This window comes from Neodiprion fabricii, chromosome 5 (genome assembly GCF_021155785.1).
Source record: "Neodiprion fabricii isolate iyNeoFabr1 chromosome 5, iyNeoFabr1.1, whole genome shotgun sequence".
Lineage (NCBI taxonomy): Eukaryota > Metazoa > Arthropoda > Insecta > Hymenoptera > Diprionidae > Neodiprion > Neodiprion fabricii.
The window spans coordinates 30,958,852-30,974,110 of record NC_060243.1 but is presented as its reverse complement, the minus strand read 5'-3'; the positions used below and the strand labels follow the sequence as shown (position 1 = coordinate 30,974,110).

The 15,259-nt window shown below is 37.1% G+C and overlaps 3 protein-coding genes across 23 annotated transcripts; 1 reads left to right on the top strand and 2 right to left on the bottom strand.

Moving 5' to 3' along the window:
• Positions 1-14: 14 nt before the first annotated feature.
• Positions 15-4,689, top strand: LOC124182307 (KAT8 regulatory NSL complex subunit 2). Of its 9 annotated transcripts, none has more exons than XM_046569404.1 (9): positions 15-153; positions 1,034-1,280; positions 1,402-1,583; positions 1,690-1,858; positions 3,105-3,283; positions 3,365-3,501; positions 3,661-3,786; positions 3,846-3,986; positions 4,118-4,689. In XM_046569404.1, the coding sequence occupies exons 2-9, from the start codon at positions 1,039-1,041 to the stop codon at positions 4,364-4,366; spliced, it is 1,425 nt and encodes a 474-aa protein (XP_046425360.1). In that variant the 5' UTR covers positions 15-153; positions 1,034-1,038; the 3' UTR covers positions 4,367-4,689. The 9 variants fall into 9 exon arrangements, with proteins under 9 accessions (XP_046425360.1, XP_046425362.1, XP_046425363.1 ...); XM_046569406.1 differs by having other exon boundaries at positions 16-153; positions 1,037-1,280; XM_046569403.1 differs by lacking the exon at positions 15-153 and adding an exon at positions 569-878 and having other exon boundaries at positions 1,037-1,280.
• Positions 1,822-13,463, bottom strand: LOC124182297 (zinc transporter foi). 13 transcript variants are annotated; one of them, XR_006870732.1, is made up of 14 exons: positions 12,164-12,324; positions 11,131-11,579; positions 9,307-9,377; positions 8,934-9,177; positions 8,629-8,798; positions 8,344-8,544; positions 8,134-8,266; positions 7,759-8,034; positions 7,476-7,652; positions 7,160-7,347; positions 6,867-7,057; positions 2,764-2,888; positions 2,493-2,600; positions 1,822-1,928 (listed from the first exon to the last, which is right to left on the bottom strand). XR_006870732.1 is itself a non-coding variant. In XM_046569367.1 (12 exons), exons 1-11 carry the CDS (start codon positions 12,247-12,249, stop codon positions 6,911-6,913), a joined length of 2,142 nt encoding a protein of 713 aa, XP_046425323.1. In that variant the 5' UTR covers positions 12,250-12,324; the 3' UTR covers positions 2,691-2,888; positions 6,867-6,910. The 13 variants fall into 13 exon arrangements, 11 of the variants coding, with proteins under 11 accessions (XP_046425323.1, XP_046425328.1, XP_046425326.1 ...); XR_006870733.1 differs by having other exon boundaries at positions 1,830-1,934; XM_046569367.1 differs by lacking the exons at positions 1,822-1,928; positions 2,493-2,600 and having other exon boundaries at positions 2,691-2,888.
• A 168-nt stretch (positions 13,464-13,631) lies between these two features.
• On the bottom strand, positions 13,632-15,214 carry LOC124182321 (coatomer subunit zeta-1). The gene is made up of 5 exons (XM_046569432.1): positions 15,080-15,214; positions 14,543-14,788; positions 14,216-14,349; positions 13,955-14,045; positions 13,632-13,811 (listed from the first exon to the last, which is right to left on the bottom strand). The coding sequence occupies exons 1-5, from the start codon at positions 15,095-15,097 to the stop codon at positions 13,764-13,766; spliced, it is 537 nt and encodes a 178-aa protein (XP_046425388.1). The 5' UTR covers positions 15,098-15,214; the 3' UTR covers positions 13,632-13,763.
• Positions 15,215-15,259: the final 45 nt, after the last annotated feature.

Here is a 15,259-nt window from a genome sequence, read left to right as displayed (position 1 = left end):
GGTGTGTCTGGCATGTTATTATTGTCGCATCGTTATCATCCGTGTGTATAAACTGTAGCAAGACTGTTCGACGGGCCGTTGCTGACCTTCGAGGAAAAGTTTTTCTTTCGCTGTAACTCCGTCAACAGTGTCGCAGCGGTGGGACCGTTCGTTGTAAGTATTTCAGCTTCACGCCGAGCCTTGCTCCTCGTAAAATCGAGTACCAACCGAGCCGAGTCCGTTCAATCGTCTCCGAATAACGATATCATTGTTTTAATGCTTTTTTCGGAAATTACATACTACATTCGACACGTTGTATGTACCGTACATACGTACGCAGCGAACCTTCTGTCGCAGTGATCTCGACAGTAACAAAATGGCGACGGCAAAACCCGTTAATCGGATCCGTTGTCGACGCCTCTCGACCGCGTTACTTGACCCGAAAATTCCATCCGAAGTCGTCGAATTGACTTATACCATTTTATAAATCTGTTCATCACCTCAAAATTCTCCCCGCATTCTCGAATTCATCAATAACGTAAAATTATTTTAATTCATTATACATGCACATGCATTTAGTGTCATAATATCGATACATCGCCGCCATTATTATGCGATCGATATTAATGGCGGCAAGTTTGAATACGGATGAATAGCGCCTTGCGTCATTTGGTTTTTGGTAATCTTCAAGTAAAACTCAAACGCGCAATTCATTGTAAAAAATATCAAAACGAACGAATTGTGAAAAAGGGGTGGCAATAGAGTTGAATATTCGTCAAAGGAATGCTTCTTCAAATGTAGAGAAACGTCAAAAATCGGAGAATTCATACTGATGGAGCTTGATTATTAGCAAGTTTAGCGCAATTGCACTCTTTCACCACTTCTCACAATGCCAAAAAGTATGTGTTTTGCCTAATTCCACCGAATCACAACATGGAACAAAAATTTCTCTGAACCAATTCAATTGAATTGAACTTAGTACTGAAGTCTCAATATTTTTTTTGTAGTTACCTGGTTTTTAAAGTTAATTTTTTATATCCACCGTTATTTCCAGAAGCAATGTTTCGTGTGCCAAACGCAACTGCAACCCGAATTGGACCTGGAAAGAGTTCATCTGAAAGTCAAAGTTGTTCTTACGGATCATACGAATGCAAACAACAGAGCCTTGCGGGCTACGCTTATTGCTCCAGACATATTTTAGAGGATAGTTCTGCACCTTACAAGCAATGCAGTTTTGTCTACAACAGTAATGGCCGTAAGTGCCAGAACCCGGCATTGAAAGGTGATCGAAGAGATCTTGCGTAAGTGGAGCAATGAATGTTTATTCAGTTTGAATTTATTTAAATTGAAATCAACTTCGTATCTCGAAACGACGATGAATGGCTTCACAAGAGAAGTTCTGTACGATCCTTCGCTTTTCAGGTACTGTTCAGAGCATGCGAGAAGGGCACAGTTAGCTCGCATCAAGTCCACATCGCGGCATTCGCCACCGCAGACCCCGGAAACTCTGCTTCTTAATCTAAGCCACTATGTTAAGCCAACAGATTCTAGTGCAGAGGATACAGAGGAAGAAGAAGGAAAGGTGAAGGTTCTGGATCCTTTTGGTGAGGGCCCATCTTTTCTAGAGATATAACACTTTTAATTTTTTTTTAACATTGTCACTGCTTCAGCTTTTTCGTGGTTGTTCATTAGGTGTGTTCTATTTTTCAGCTGAAATTGATGCCTATAGAATAAATGCCAGTGGTTGTGATGTCCTTGACTATGCAAGCTCTTCGGATAGCGATGTCGAACCTGTAGTTGTCAGCGAAACTTTACGTGGTGCATTCCTCGACGATAGCGAAGACGAAAGCCTCCAAAGTTCGCAGGAGGACCCACTTAAGTATGTCGGATCTTTGACACTCTGCACAAGAACTCAGCTTGGATAATTCATTGTTTACACGTATACTGTCCTGCAACTCAAATATCGCAGCAATTGAAATTGGAATTATTGGCCCTGATGCAAATATCTCACATGCAAATTATAAATTTGAGCTTCTCATTTCTATTCAAATTATTTGCAGGTATACGAAGTTTTCAATCTACTTTAAAGTTGTGGATTCATGAAATGATCACAGAATTTTTTAGAATCATTTTTGAGAGCCTTAAACTATTCGGAAAATATTAGACATTCCCCGAATATAAAGTGTTCAAATTTCAGGTGCTTACGGCATTAAAGGGGGATGAATGTTCAAAATTCTATATTTTTATCTAAAAATGATGATTCGTCTGATCGTAAAGATTTGCATTTGATTATTGAGGGAACTTTCCAACAAATTGCCTGTAATCTATGTGAAATACCGTCATACGCTTTGAGAGTTGTTTAAAAATATGTACCTATTAAATAATGTGACCACATATTTTTAGAAGATTAATTATAAGTAAGGTTTGAATTTTATATTACGTATTGTAACGCTAGCTTGCTTTTGCTTGTGCATTACTAAATAAGGGGACTAAATACCAAAATAGTTATTTACCTTCATTTTTATTGTTCTAACTGGATGTTGATTTAACCCTGAGAAACAATCATAAGCTTAACATTTACTCAATGGTGGATTGCTCGTGATATCACAGAGCTGGGAAAACTGAAAGTCAAGAAAATACTCTGCATCTACAAATCTTTGCTGGGAAGAGAATTTTAGCATTTTTTTTATTTTCAATTATCCTCTTGCAGAGTTCTCTCATTGTTTTTAAGAAAACACCTACTTTTAGAAATTCCAGCATGAATTTGTTGCATGCTTCACTTACCGTGTATAGTACTTTGACCTGCCAGACCAACAGGCTGAACCTTTGACATCATGGTCGTTGGCGGAAAATTATTTTTTCTTTCAGACTTCTTTCAGGTGACAGTGTGAGATGGAAACGCTTCAACTCTGGAATACGAGGAAAAAGAATTTAATGATTTGTAGCGATATCTAGTCCCCTTTAGATATTTTTACAAACTCCACAAACGAACAGTGATCAACTTTTCTTCCACGATAATTTTATTTCCATTTCGAGTATTTGCCCAATGAGGTACCCTAAATCTTCTTTTCTGTAGTAGCTGCTTCCAGCGTGACAGAGACACTTTTTATCTATTGAATCATTAGTATTAATTTTTTAAGGCACGCCGGAATCTTCACCGCCGAAGAGGTGATATACATAGCAAGGGAAAAGCTCATCAGGCTCCAATCGCTCTACATTGACCAATTCAGAAGGCTGCATCATATATTCAAAGAAAAACGTCGAAAGTACCTGCACACAGTGAAAAAGGAAAAAGAAACCACCTGTAAGTCTGGCCAGCTTAGATCAACCAGCAGCAATGTAATTTTTAACTAATATTTACTGTTTGATTAATTTTAAAATACAGGTAGCATTCACGATCAGCCGAAAGAAACCGCTAAGGAAAAAAAGATTTATGATAAATTAAAAGCCCTGAACTCTTACCACAGGCGGAGTGGCGTCGAAGCTATCCTTTACAAAAAATCGTTGGAGAGGCGAGCTCAGGTATAAAAAACAATTCATATATTAAAATTTCGTTATCATCATTGATTGAAAGGAAATATATTTTTCAACATTTACTCACAACTCAAAGTGAAAAAATTGAAACTTTTACAACATAAAGTATAGCATATAGCAAATGTATTTAACATAATTTTCATTTACCAGGCAACCGAGGGTCCAGCGCAGAAGCCTCCCAACGTTACGAAGTGCATTTTCACCGAAGGCGGAGTGAAGTGTGGGGAAAGAACGCTACCGGCAGCAAGACATTGCCGTAAACATATACTAAAGGTGAATTAATGTTAATTCGACAGTTGATCGTTAATTTAGTAATTCTTCTTAACATGCAGGATCAGCATCAAGTATTGTTCAAAGCCTGTGGAGCTGTTAGAGCTGATATAGAATGCCACGAGCCTGTCCCAGTCGTTTTCGATTCGTCGTGCGTCTTTCACATGAATTTACCGCCGCCTTTAAAACTTGAATCTATGGTGGTAAGATGTGTGATCTTTTCATCGCATGAATCAAAAATAATTAATGCACACATTTGTATAATCGATAACAAAACAATGATGTAATAATATGTACAGTTGTAATTAAAAACACGTTTTCTTTTTCCACTCAGTTTGAAGAAGCGAAACCCATTATAAAGGAAGCTTCAGTATTGGATAACCAGTCGATGGAGATAGACGTAGTTGGAGAAACTCAAGAAATAGACCCAGATGACGATATGGCAGGATTAATGAGAGAGATGAACGATGCGGCGGGTAAAAAAGTAGCGTTCAATGATAGCTTAAACAGTGAGGCCAGCACAGATACCGCATTCAGTTTAACCGCACAGCTAAGCGACAAAGACGAGCTTATTCTAATTTGATGACTATTGATTTTGAAAAGAAAAAAAACTTATACTTATTTACTGTACAAAAGTTCAAACGGACTAATTTGTTTTATAAAATACCATTAAAAATCTGCCGAGCACTGTTTCCAGATAATCTATTATTAATTACTTTCTTGTTTTCGATCTGCAACAGTTAGTTGCTGGTTTTTAAAGTCTATCAGAAATCCCAAGAACCTAGAAACATTAGTCTTTATAGTTAAGTGATAAGGCAAAAACTTCTAAAATATAGCAACTTCATTTTAAGCATGACCAATCGATTGTTTGTTCAACTTGTAAATAAATAATTATTAATACAATCAGTGCATACCTGAGTTACTTCATTTACCTGTTTATTTACTCGAACGGATAAAGAGAATTATTCGATCTGTTCATCGATTCGTACGGGATATCAGGTAAAATTCCAAGTTGGAATGAATTTGAATGAAAAATAGTGTAGCTCGAAAAGAAGAGTAAAGTTTATGGCAGTTTCTTTTTTCTATTTTCATTGTTACATTATAAACTAAAATATAAATCGATCGAAAACACAATTGGTTTATACTGAATTCCTGATGTGAAATTTTAATCAAATCAGAGTCAAGATCATCAGCGCAAAACTACTGCAAAGGTTTTAGAAAGGTATGTATGTACAGATACAATTATGTCCAAGTTGTTATTTCAAAATGATATTTATAAGTACTTAGACGCTTACACCGTTTTCGATCACGATCAAAGAATTTATAATTAAAGAAGTTGAGATAACGTACTTCGAAGATATTATAAATAAAAAGAGGACTTGATAAAATAAATTGCAAATAGCTTATAATAAGTTTTACAAAATTCATGTTTTTCATTTCTAGATATTGATTTGGCAAACGATCGTATTAGAAAGGAAGAAGTTTCCAAAATTTTCACCAATAGTTTTAATCATTGGAAGAATAGTAATAAATTTGGTCGATAAAGCAAAGAAATATTTTTCAGTCTTATTGTTATTAAATATTGATAAATTTATTTTCGAGTAAGGGTTTCAAAACCTGTGATGGAAGCTTCTTGTTATTCAAGTAATTGAATTCCCTTAACTGTATGTAATACAAGAATGCAATTTGCAAGTTTTAGTCCTGACCAGAAGAATAGTTATGGTTACAAATTTATTGCGTTATGGTTAATTAAAAATTACAAAAGGCTTAAAATCTTAGCGAGATACGTGAAAGATTGTAGAGTATATGTAATTAATACTGAATAAATGAGCGAAAGTTTAAGATCAAAGTACTTTTAAAATGTGGCAAAATAAAAAGTGTTCAAAATTCCTCGAGTAAGATTATATTCAAATCAATAACACGTATATTGTCCAGCCATCAATCAAGCCCTTTGCTTTTCCACTAAGCCACGATAAGACTGCAATAATCATTTATTAATGTTATCATTATTATTATTATTATTATTATTATTACTATTATTATTATACATACTTATGCGGTACTGTAATAAGATAGTTAAATGCCGACCATATTTTTCATTCAACAAATTATTTAAGAAATCTAAACGCATTTCACTGTTTAATACAACTTGCCTTAAAACATAATTAATGTACACGACGCGGTTGACTTTTTTCATTATATATAGAGAGATTTGTTAGATGTTCGAGCTGCAGTTCCTTTGTTTCTGTCTTGGTTAATCCTTCAATCAATGTGGAGTTCTAAAAATTTACTGCAATTAACGACATGAAACCTTCGTAACGCGTATCAATAGTTCATGTACAGGTTTAAAGAACCCCGTTAGATGACAGTAAAAAAAAAAAATTTTTCAAGTCACCGAGTGAAGTAAAGAAAAAAAGAAACAGAATGATTGAAAGTTACCTCAGCTTTGAAATTTAACAAATATCGATATAAAAGTAGCTCGCTATCAAATATCTTATTGTTCAATGAACGTGCTGTGAACTTATGTATGTAATATATGTATGCACAAGTTCATCACTGGGAACAACATTGTGAAAGAATAGAAATTCATTAGCATAAAGAAATCGGAGTAGCTGCGTGATTGATTTGGAAATATTTTTTTTAAGCCTCCTTTCAATCTCTAGCTTTTTTTCCGCATCTTATTCTTCTTCGTCTTTTGTCTCAGCTCTTGTGAATAAATAGCACCAAGAATAAGACGTGATAAATTTGACAGTGAAATTTCCTATTGGTTTCAGTACTGTCTCTTTGTATGACCTTTTGTTTATCTTCACTGCATTGTTTAGGTGGAAAAATTTATTTATCCAAGCACATTGCGTCGCATTAATGATAATTGTACTGAGTAGTTTTTATTGTTGTTCCACTTTACTCTCGACCTTAGCCTCATTTTATCCTTGTTTCTTACGCCATTGTTACATATTCTGATATACCGTGAAGTAACGGACGCGGATTACTAAAAAACGTAAACAACAAAAAGAATGAGACTAAAACTCGACACTTTTGGCCGAAAATTGATTAAAACCAGAATGAAGGAATCGACTACTCACCTCCTTTTCATTTCGTGTAAATAAATGATTTTCCATTGTTTACACTAATCTTGAAATATCTGCTTCAAATCATGCTCGTATAAAGCAATGATCAACATTATGCCAAGTCCCGTTGCTAGTCCCATCGCTTGTAGAACGCACTGCCACTGCGAGCCTCCTTCCGCCGAGTGACTCGATGTCAATTCCGGTATCTGAGCATTGAGGATAAAAGAATGTCGGTGATTCATTTCACTTCGAAAATTTTTTATTTTACTTTATTTCGTGACGAATAACGCCGTGTGAAAAAAGCTTACCATATCCACTAAAGCAATGTAGATGAACATTCCAGCAGCAGCTGCAAAGATCCAGCTTGTCGCTGATGGATCGGCACCTAATAGTATCCCAAACACCATTCCAAACAGACAGAGCACGGAAGATAATAGATTATAGAAGACTGCCTGTTTAGCGCTCATCCCAGCCTTCAGTAGAACGGCAAAATCGCCTGTGGAACGTGAAGATTCGTTAGTTGTAGACGATTAGTTTAAAAAAAAAAAATTAATAAATAAACTTTAGTACAGTAAAAAGATCGTTGATATTGCTGTCTGTATAATTATATTAATAAAAACTGACCCAGTTCATGAGGCAATTCGTGACACAATACTGCAATAGCCGTTGAAAATCCGCCGGGAATGTTAGCTGCAAAAGCTGCACCAATGGCCATACCATCGGTAAAATTGTGCAGGCCATCACCCATGATGACCATCCATGCAACGCTGGACATCGATTCAGGAGCCGAGTGTACGTGACCTTGATAGAGCGGAAGGACTTTAGTTTGGTAGGATAATTTGCGGAAATATCATTGTTACAGAGGCAAGGGATGGTAAATAAGCAGAAGTGAGAGAGACGAAATTACCGTGCGAATGCGTGTGACCGTGATGTTTCGTTTCATGTTCACGAATAATGACCGTGTAGCTCTCAACCTCATTCACAGACGGATCGTTGTTTTCGCTATTCTTATTCGCGTGATTGATTATAGCCTCGTCCATCTTCCAATCTTCGTCCTGCCTTTTATCAACATCATCATCGGCTGATTTCAAGATAGCATTGCTATTGGACGTAAGAGGTTTTTCTTCCTCTACAACTGCTGCCGTTATTTGGTGATTGTTGTGCTGACGATTATGATGATTGTCTGAGGAAAAAAAGAAATGTTCGAGGCATGAGTAACAGTGATTTTGAAAAAAGCTAATAATCCTAAAAATCATTTCTAACGAACAGCACATGGCTTCACCTTGAGTTTCTGTTGTGATTTCGCCGTAGCAGTATGGGTAGGATGAATACTTGTGTTTACAATGTTTGTCGCTGCTCGAACTATTGCCAGTTGTGTCGGCAGGCTCGCGCATCACTTTAACACGTGCAGGTAACTGAAAGAGTAAAAAACATCTTTGCCATTACCATCAATGCGTTAAAAGCTTGGTGAAAAATATTTTTTCCAAATTACCTTGGTACGACGCTGGTGAGATTTCCTCCATTCGGCGATCATAGTTAGAGCTTTTTCAGTAAAAAAGAAAAGCACCAATCCCATCATTGCCACAAAACCTTTCCACATATTGGTATCATGGTCATGTTTTGTATTCGACAATGGCTCTTCATGCCCGGAACCACTATGGTGGTCATGCTCATGTCCCGAGGACATCATGGCCTGTGGAAAATACAAAATTAGAAACATCACAAAAAAAAATACAGCTTTATACAACGCATCAAGGAAAAAAAGTCTGAGACTCACATGTGGCAGAAGATGTATCAAAGCATCGCCGCAGAGTGTTCCGACAGCGAGCGCAACCAGGAACTGTATAAACTGGTGGTAGTAAGTTTTATTCATGACCGGAATCACGACTACTCCGAGCAAGCCGCATAGGCTTATAATTAGAATACTTAGTGAAGACCAAATCCAAACTGCGAGGAAAAAAGTAAATGAATAAATATAATGTAAATAACGATATAAAAGTTCTTGTGTAAATGCGTGAGTCATTTTCCTCAAAAGCGTTGACAAATTTCGTATCAACTATCGTTCATTGTTATTCAACCAACCTTGCCACATGTGTTGAGACATTGAATTTGCCTCGGATTCGTTTCCTACGGTCATGCCTGCAACGGTAGATAAATTCTCAGGGAATTGGATACACCCGCTCGGATCAGAGTTTGCTAATTGATAAACTAGGGCAGGGCAAATCCTTTCCAAAAGCCAACCAGGCAATGTGGTGTTATTGTCACTTTCCGACCAGTGAGAATTGTTGCCGGCAAACTTATCCAGCAATTCTTTGCTTCTGAGGCACTGAAAGTAGACAATGTAAAATAAATATTGAGTTTCATTAAAGATTTTTATACGCTCTATCGCAGGCATGATTTCTTTATGTAGCTATTGACCACCTCGGAATGAATAGATGAAAGGTTCAACATTTACCCTTTGGTTTTTGGCACTTTTATTAAGTCCATTGTTAGGTTGAGAAGTGTTATTCGTGAGGTTATCATCATCTGCAACGTAAGAAAATAATTTCAGCGAATTGTCCAGGGTAAGGGTTTCGGTAATGGCTATAGACTAAAAATCGCAATCTAGGTCGCCCAGAAGCAGCGTCTTATAAACACAAGAAGAGTTACATCTTCGGCCTAAATACGTATGATTAAAATGAAAAAAAAAAAAAAAAAAAAGCGTTGCAAGTAGAATATTTTAGGACAAAGAATAAGTGAGTTGCCCTTGAAGAAAATTGGAACAACAAATGGAGCGGAAACACCTGATCGATACATAAAGTAACGATACATTTTGCGTTTATAACACTGTTATGCGACAGAATATGGAAAAACATGCAACAAAAAAAAAAAACATACGAATCAAGCATCATAAAAAAAAACATTCAATACTGAAGTATCTACGGAATAAGCAAAAACGTATAATGAAGAAAACATACACAAATCAAGCATTATAAAACATGCGTTATTGAAATACCGACAGAATGAGTAAAAACATACAACGAAGAAAACTTACATAAATGGAGTACCATGGAAATTGCAATACTGAAAGATAGTCAGAATGAGAAAAAACATACAATGAAGAAAACATACAAATATAGAGCATAGTAAAACATGCAAAATTGAAATATCGAAAGTGATAAGAAGCAAGACTAAGCTCAAGGGTTGGAATGCTGTGAAAAATTGCCGAACCAAAAAATTGGTGAGAATTAACTTTTAAACTTTATCAGCCGCCGGTTTCATATGGCTCGTTAACGTCCGATATGACGGACTTGTACGTATCGTATAATGTTCGCGAGTAGATAAGCTCAACATGCAAATGATACGATAAAAATTCTAGGGAGATATCGCTATCGGAAATAACCGCAGTGAAGTTCTGTGATGTCTTTGGCGAGAAGAACCAGGCAAGACAACCTTGCAATTGATTGCTCGCTAATAAAATCATTGACCAATATATCAAGCTCTGGTTCACAAGCGTCTTGAGTTTTTAGTCTGTTCAAATCTAGGTTTCAAGAGCGGTCAAGTTTTTAACAGTCAGAAAAGAACTACAAGAGCAAGGATAAGTGTTCAATTTTTTTACTAACAACGTCGGCTTTAGAGATCAAATAATCCTTACAAAGAATAATTGCCTCCAATAAAATCAGAGGCTGCAACAATACAAGCAGATATTATTGATTTGTAAAACAATTGGACAAGTTCACTCAACTGATTGGATGGCATGTGTTACTTCAAGGGTCAACTGAGCATAATTGAGGTATCTTTAATATCAAACCAATGGAGAGTCCGATGTTATACAATATAATTATACAAAATATGGCCTGTCTACCGTTCCAAAATTCAATTCAAAACAATTTTGTTTTAAATCCCTTCATGCTATGAGGACAAAATCGTACTTATTAGTATAGGTGTAAGTACTACGTACAGTTAGTAAAAATATGGTTAATGAGAGCTGGTATAAAAATTTCTCTGGTATAATTGTATTTTACTTCCTTTAAAAAGCATATCTCAAATTTTTTTGCAACGATATTGAGTGGTTTAATCGGGTCAGGGAAAATTGTGCCAACCCTGATATTCAGTCGTGTTGTAATTATTCTGTTAAAATTCGAACCGTCTCAAATGAAGAAAACAATTATAGCAATGTTTCGAATTGATTTTGAACCAGAGTTCAATTTTTGGTTATTTAATTGTTTGACAAAGCAACGTTTGTGTACAAATGACAAAAACTTTGGTAGTGAATGTTGTAGTTAAAAAAAAAACTCACCAATTCTACTAAATTTATCACTTTGGACCGATGTACAATTGTCATCTTCCTGAAGTCTGAGTTTTTGTAGTAGCCTTTCGAACCCTTCAATTGTCATGCTATCTCCATTTCCATAATCCCTGAAAATTCTCTTTGTGAAATTAGACTCATCATCATCATCATCTGTGTGTCTCCGTTTCCTGAGCCTAAGTTCATGACCACCGGGTTCCGATTCAAGCGGGTCAAACGCATCCTTCATATTTTTTATTCTACCTATTTCTCTTGAACTAATTTGGTGTTTCAACGGCTGCAAACGATCATCGTTGGCTGAATCTATGAGATCCAGTGGTCCTGGCAAGGAAGAGAGGCGTGAAATTTGTCCATCGGTGTGGGCAGAACACGGAGCGTGTGCAGCGCACAAAACGCAGACGACGCAGACCGTAACGAAGTTTTGAGACATTACGTCAATCCTGCAAAAATTGAAAGAATAAGTATTATTAACAGGTTTAATAAAGCGACTTATACTTTGATTATTTGTATGCCTGTCAAGATGTGAAAAACCTTGTACAACTAATAAATTTGTAAATAAATACCAAGAGGGGAGAACAGAGAAGAGCAAGCCATGCTCTGAAAGAATGAAGGAAAATTGTGAGTAAGGAAATAGAAGAGATTGTTAAACAAAGGCAAAAGTTGAAATTGAATTACGATAAGAATTTTTCCCCGGTCGTTAAATTGTACTTCTTGATTACTTATTGCGTATATATGTGTGTATGCATGTATGTATGTATGTATGTTTACCGCCAAATGCGGTTACGCGCTTCATTGTTTGACGCGTTTTGAATATTATAACCATTTGTAGATAATTGAAGAAAACAGATAAATAACAGATGAGTGACCAATATGAAAATTGATCTATTCCCGTATTTATTTTACAATGATAATTCTCTTTCGGTGTTTCTATTTATATCTAAATGAGAAGAGGGATGAATCGTACCGCCGTCCGTCGGAAATAGAAGAAAAGACCCCAGATTTAGGGTTAGAAATTAAATATTACCGGATAGAAGACACGGAGAGAACGGAGAGAGAGGCACAGAGTAACAGCGGCGAAGTCTGATAAGCCATGAGGAAAATAAATCTCATACACGGAACTAGGGTAAAAGTAGAGCCTTTGAACCGGCTCTCAGGCTTCCGCCACCCGTCGATCTTATATCGGAAATAATACTCGTCAGCTATTCTGTCGGGTATTTATCCCCGTCTGCTTGTCTTACTTTTTAACACCGACGCTGCTACTGCTGCTGCTGTTACGGATTTTTTCGCATCAACGGACACGCGCGGCGTTCGGCCCGCGACAAAACCTGCACAACTATAATTATATTACGTGCACGAAGTCGGGGGAACGCGGGTATAAAACCGACAACGACCAAGTTGAGCGGTGTGCCTTGACTAAACAGCCTCGAGGTCTCGACACCGTCTCGACATTGTTGAACCGACGCGCTGATGCAGCGGCTGCTGCTCCTCCAGGCGCATTCGGTTTGTCCTACCGTATACGGTGTTGGTTGATCGGTTGATGCGACACGCATCGCCATGCACCTGCCTACGCGTCGTCTCGGTAAAACTTCGGTCTTCGGATAAGAGTTAGCAACGGTTAATACTTGAGTATTTGAACCTAGTACAGAGTCGGTCACGAGGATATTTGACGGTGGTCCTAACGATTTTGCATTGTGTACGCAGAGAGCACGCAAGTAACATACGACCCGAGGCACTGCAGTCGATTCGTTGATAAAAATGGAGAGTACCAACATTATCGTTGATCCGTTATCTCGAGACAAGAATACACCGTACATTGTTTACGTCCCAGAGATGACGGCTATATACGATATACCGTTTTAATTAATCCTGTTTTTTACTTATTCCCACTTTTATTTCTATTATAGACATACCTATGTGTTACGGAAGTATCACAAACAACCGTGCACCGATAATGGTTCCACCTGTAGGCACACCGTTTCCAACGTCTCCACAAACTCGTTCTGTGCTTTGTCGGTAACTATTGATAGTAGCAACTGCAGGCTGCACGATATGATTTAGTCATCCGGTCGTCGAGCTTATACGCTACCCCAATGCTCGGATGCGTGATTGGATGAAGAGAGTCCCAGTACACTCTGTCTCTCTCGCTCTGCACTGTGATTGGCTGAATCGCGTTTCCCCGTCCAATCACGGCACAGGACGAGAGAAAAAGTGTACCGGAATTTCCTTTATCCAGTCACGCGTCGAGTATTTCGTCATGTTAGGTGCCCGCAGCGCTCTGCTGGTGGCTGTGAGCCAGAATTTTAAAAAAGGTTAAATCTCTGATTCAAATTTGACTGAAACGAAAATAAATAATTGACGTAAACTCAGCTTTGCGATCACGTAAACTACAATGCATATTCGACTGAAAACCGGGGCGTCACATGGATGTAAAACTGAAAGTTTTTCCTCATTCAATTTCATGTGACGATACTTCATATAATCAATTTTAACGATTTATAATCATGGTCGTTGCTAGTTTATTCACATAGTTTATTCACATAGATCATGTAATATTTTTTTTTTTTTCACTCACGTCACGTGCTCAATTTTTTACTTTTTCTTAACATTAATTTTATAAAATTAAATTACTTCAATAACGACCATTTAAGTTGCTCTTTTGCTGACTGTATGACCTGTAAGAGTAAAATGAATAAATATTAATTACAGTCTAAAGACAAGTCACGATAGGATTACACTGAAAGATCGATATTTCATAATATAGGAAAAAGAGACATGGTAGAAAGTGAAGACTGAAATAAGGGGTATACATTCTCACCTGTGCTACCGTTTGCTCACCAAGTGGAATGTCGTCTGTTCGCAGTGCTACCCGTGTCACTACGCTACTCGCATCGGCATCCAAAATAATGCTAAGTAACAGAAATATCTTAATTTGTGTGAGGAATAATTAACCATAAGTTGAGCTCGGATTCAATTCATATGGGTTTCGGAATTTTTTTTTATGAAGTGCAAACTAGCTTTACTAGTTCATAAAAATATTTTTCAATCATCTGGAAATCCAATATCTCAGAAAACTTACCCACTATCGCAGATTTCATCCATAGCCAGCATCACAATATCCAGACTATCAAGCACTGCTCTCTTTTCAACATTCTTTCTCAAAATTTGACTTATGGAATCATATAAGCAATTCAGCACGCTCATAAGAATTAGCTGTAACGTGAAACGATTTAAAAATCTCTAATTATAGTTTAACGAAGAATTATTCACTGTCAAAGAAGCGAATGATAAATCCTGACCAGTTGGGTTAGTGAAAATCCTATTATTCGCCAACATGAGCAGCTAGAAGTAGATATTTGCATTGTTCATTTACAAAAAGATAAGAACAAAAGAAAACATGACAAACCTCGTTTTCACGAGAGCTGCCCATTACATAGAAGAATAGATCGACATTGCTCTTATAAACACACGTCAGACCATCCAGCATGATAATTTCTGTGTTAGCTCTGTGTGTCTTGTTGAAGAGATTTTTCTCAAAGGCTTTCTGCTCCTTTGAAGTTGGAAATACATTCTTGTCGTAATACTTTGCCAGTATTCTGTTGCCATCATTATCCAGTATCACCATACCCTTGACGGTGTATAGTGAGGGTTCCTGATAAAAAAGACACGTCATTATAACAAGATTGTTCAACGAAAAGAATAGATTCATTGGAAAAAACAGATGAACCAATTAAATTTGACGAGTAACGTCATTCGAAATAAATTAAGTAGAAATTCTTAGGTTAGGTTAGGTTAAGTCGAAGCGACACAGTCAAAAGCCGTCAAATATTCGACGATCGTACATAAGTGGTCAGGAATATGACAGAGAACCGTCAGCCCGTCGGATGATTGTTCGATCTTAAATAATAGGTTGGAAAAAGACATATTTAAATAGTAAACGTACCAGCAACTGATCGTCCATGTTTTCGCGTAAAAGTCAACGGGCAACCGCTCTGTTTACGTGTCAATTTGCTCGATTCGGATTTCAGTTCCTGCGTTCCTTTGGTTATACTTTGCAGGCTACTGTCGATAAAAAGGGTCGTAGCATGTTTTGATCGGCATCTGTGATCTCGCCGAAAGTCGT

Bases quoted from the DNA above. Each gene is read 5' to 3' on its own strand.
- LOC124182297 (XM_046569367.1), bottom strand. From the start codon at position 12,249: ATGAGATTTATTTTCCTCATGGCTTATCAGACTTCGCCGCTGTTACTC. The intron at 7,348-7,475 runs GTCAGTTTTTAT...CACGTTCCACAG, and splicing joins CGAATTGCCTCATGAACTGG to GCGATTTTGCCGTTCTACTG. The intron at 7,058-7,159 runs GTAAGCTTTTTT...CTCAATGCTCAG, and splicing joins ACATTGCTTTAGTGGATATG to ATACCGGAATTGACATCGAG.
- LOC124182307 (XM_046569401.1), top strand. The intron at 3,284-3,364 runs GTAAGTCTGGCC...TTTAAAATACAG, and splicing joins AAAGGAAAAAGAAACCACCT to GTAGCATTCACGATCAGCCG. The intron at 3,987-4,117 runs GTAAGATGTGTG...TTTTCCACTCAG, and splicing joins TAAAACTTGAATCTATGGTG to TTTGAAGAAGCGAAACCCAT.
- LOC124182321 (XM_046569432.1), bottom strand. The intron at 14,350-14,542 runs GTTTGTCATGTT...TTCACGTTACAG, and splicing joins GCAGCTCTCGTGAAAACGAG to CTAATTCTTATGAGCGTGCT. The intron at 14,046-14,215 runs GTAAGTTTTCTG...TCTGTTACTTAG, and splicing joins GATGAAATCTGCGATAGTGG to CATTATTTTGGATGCCGATG.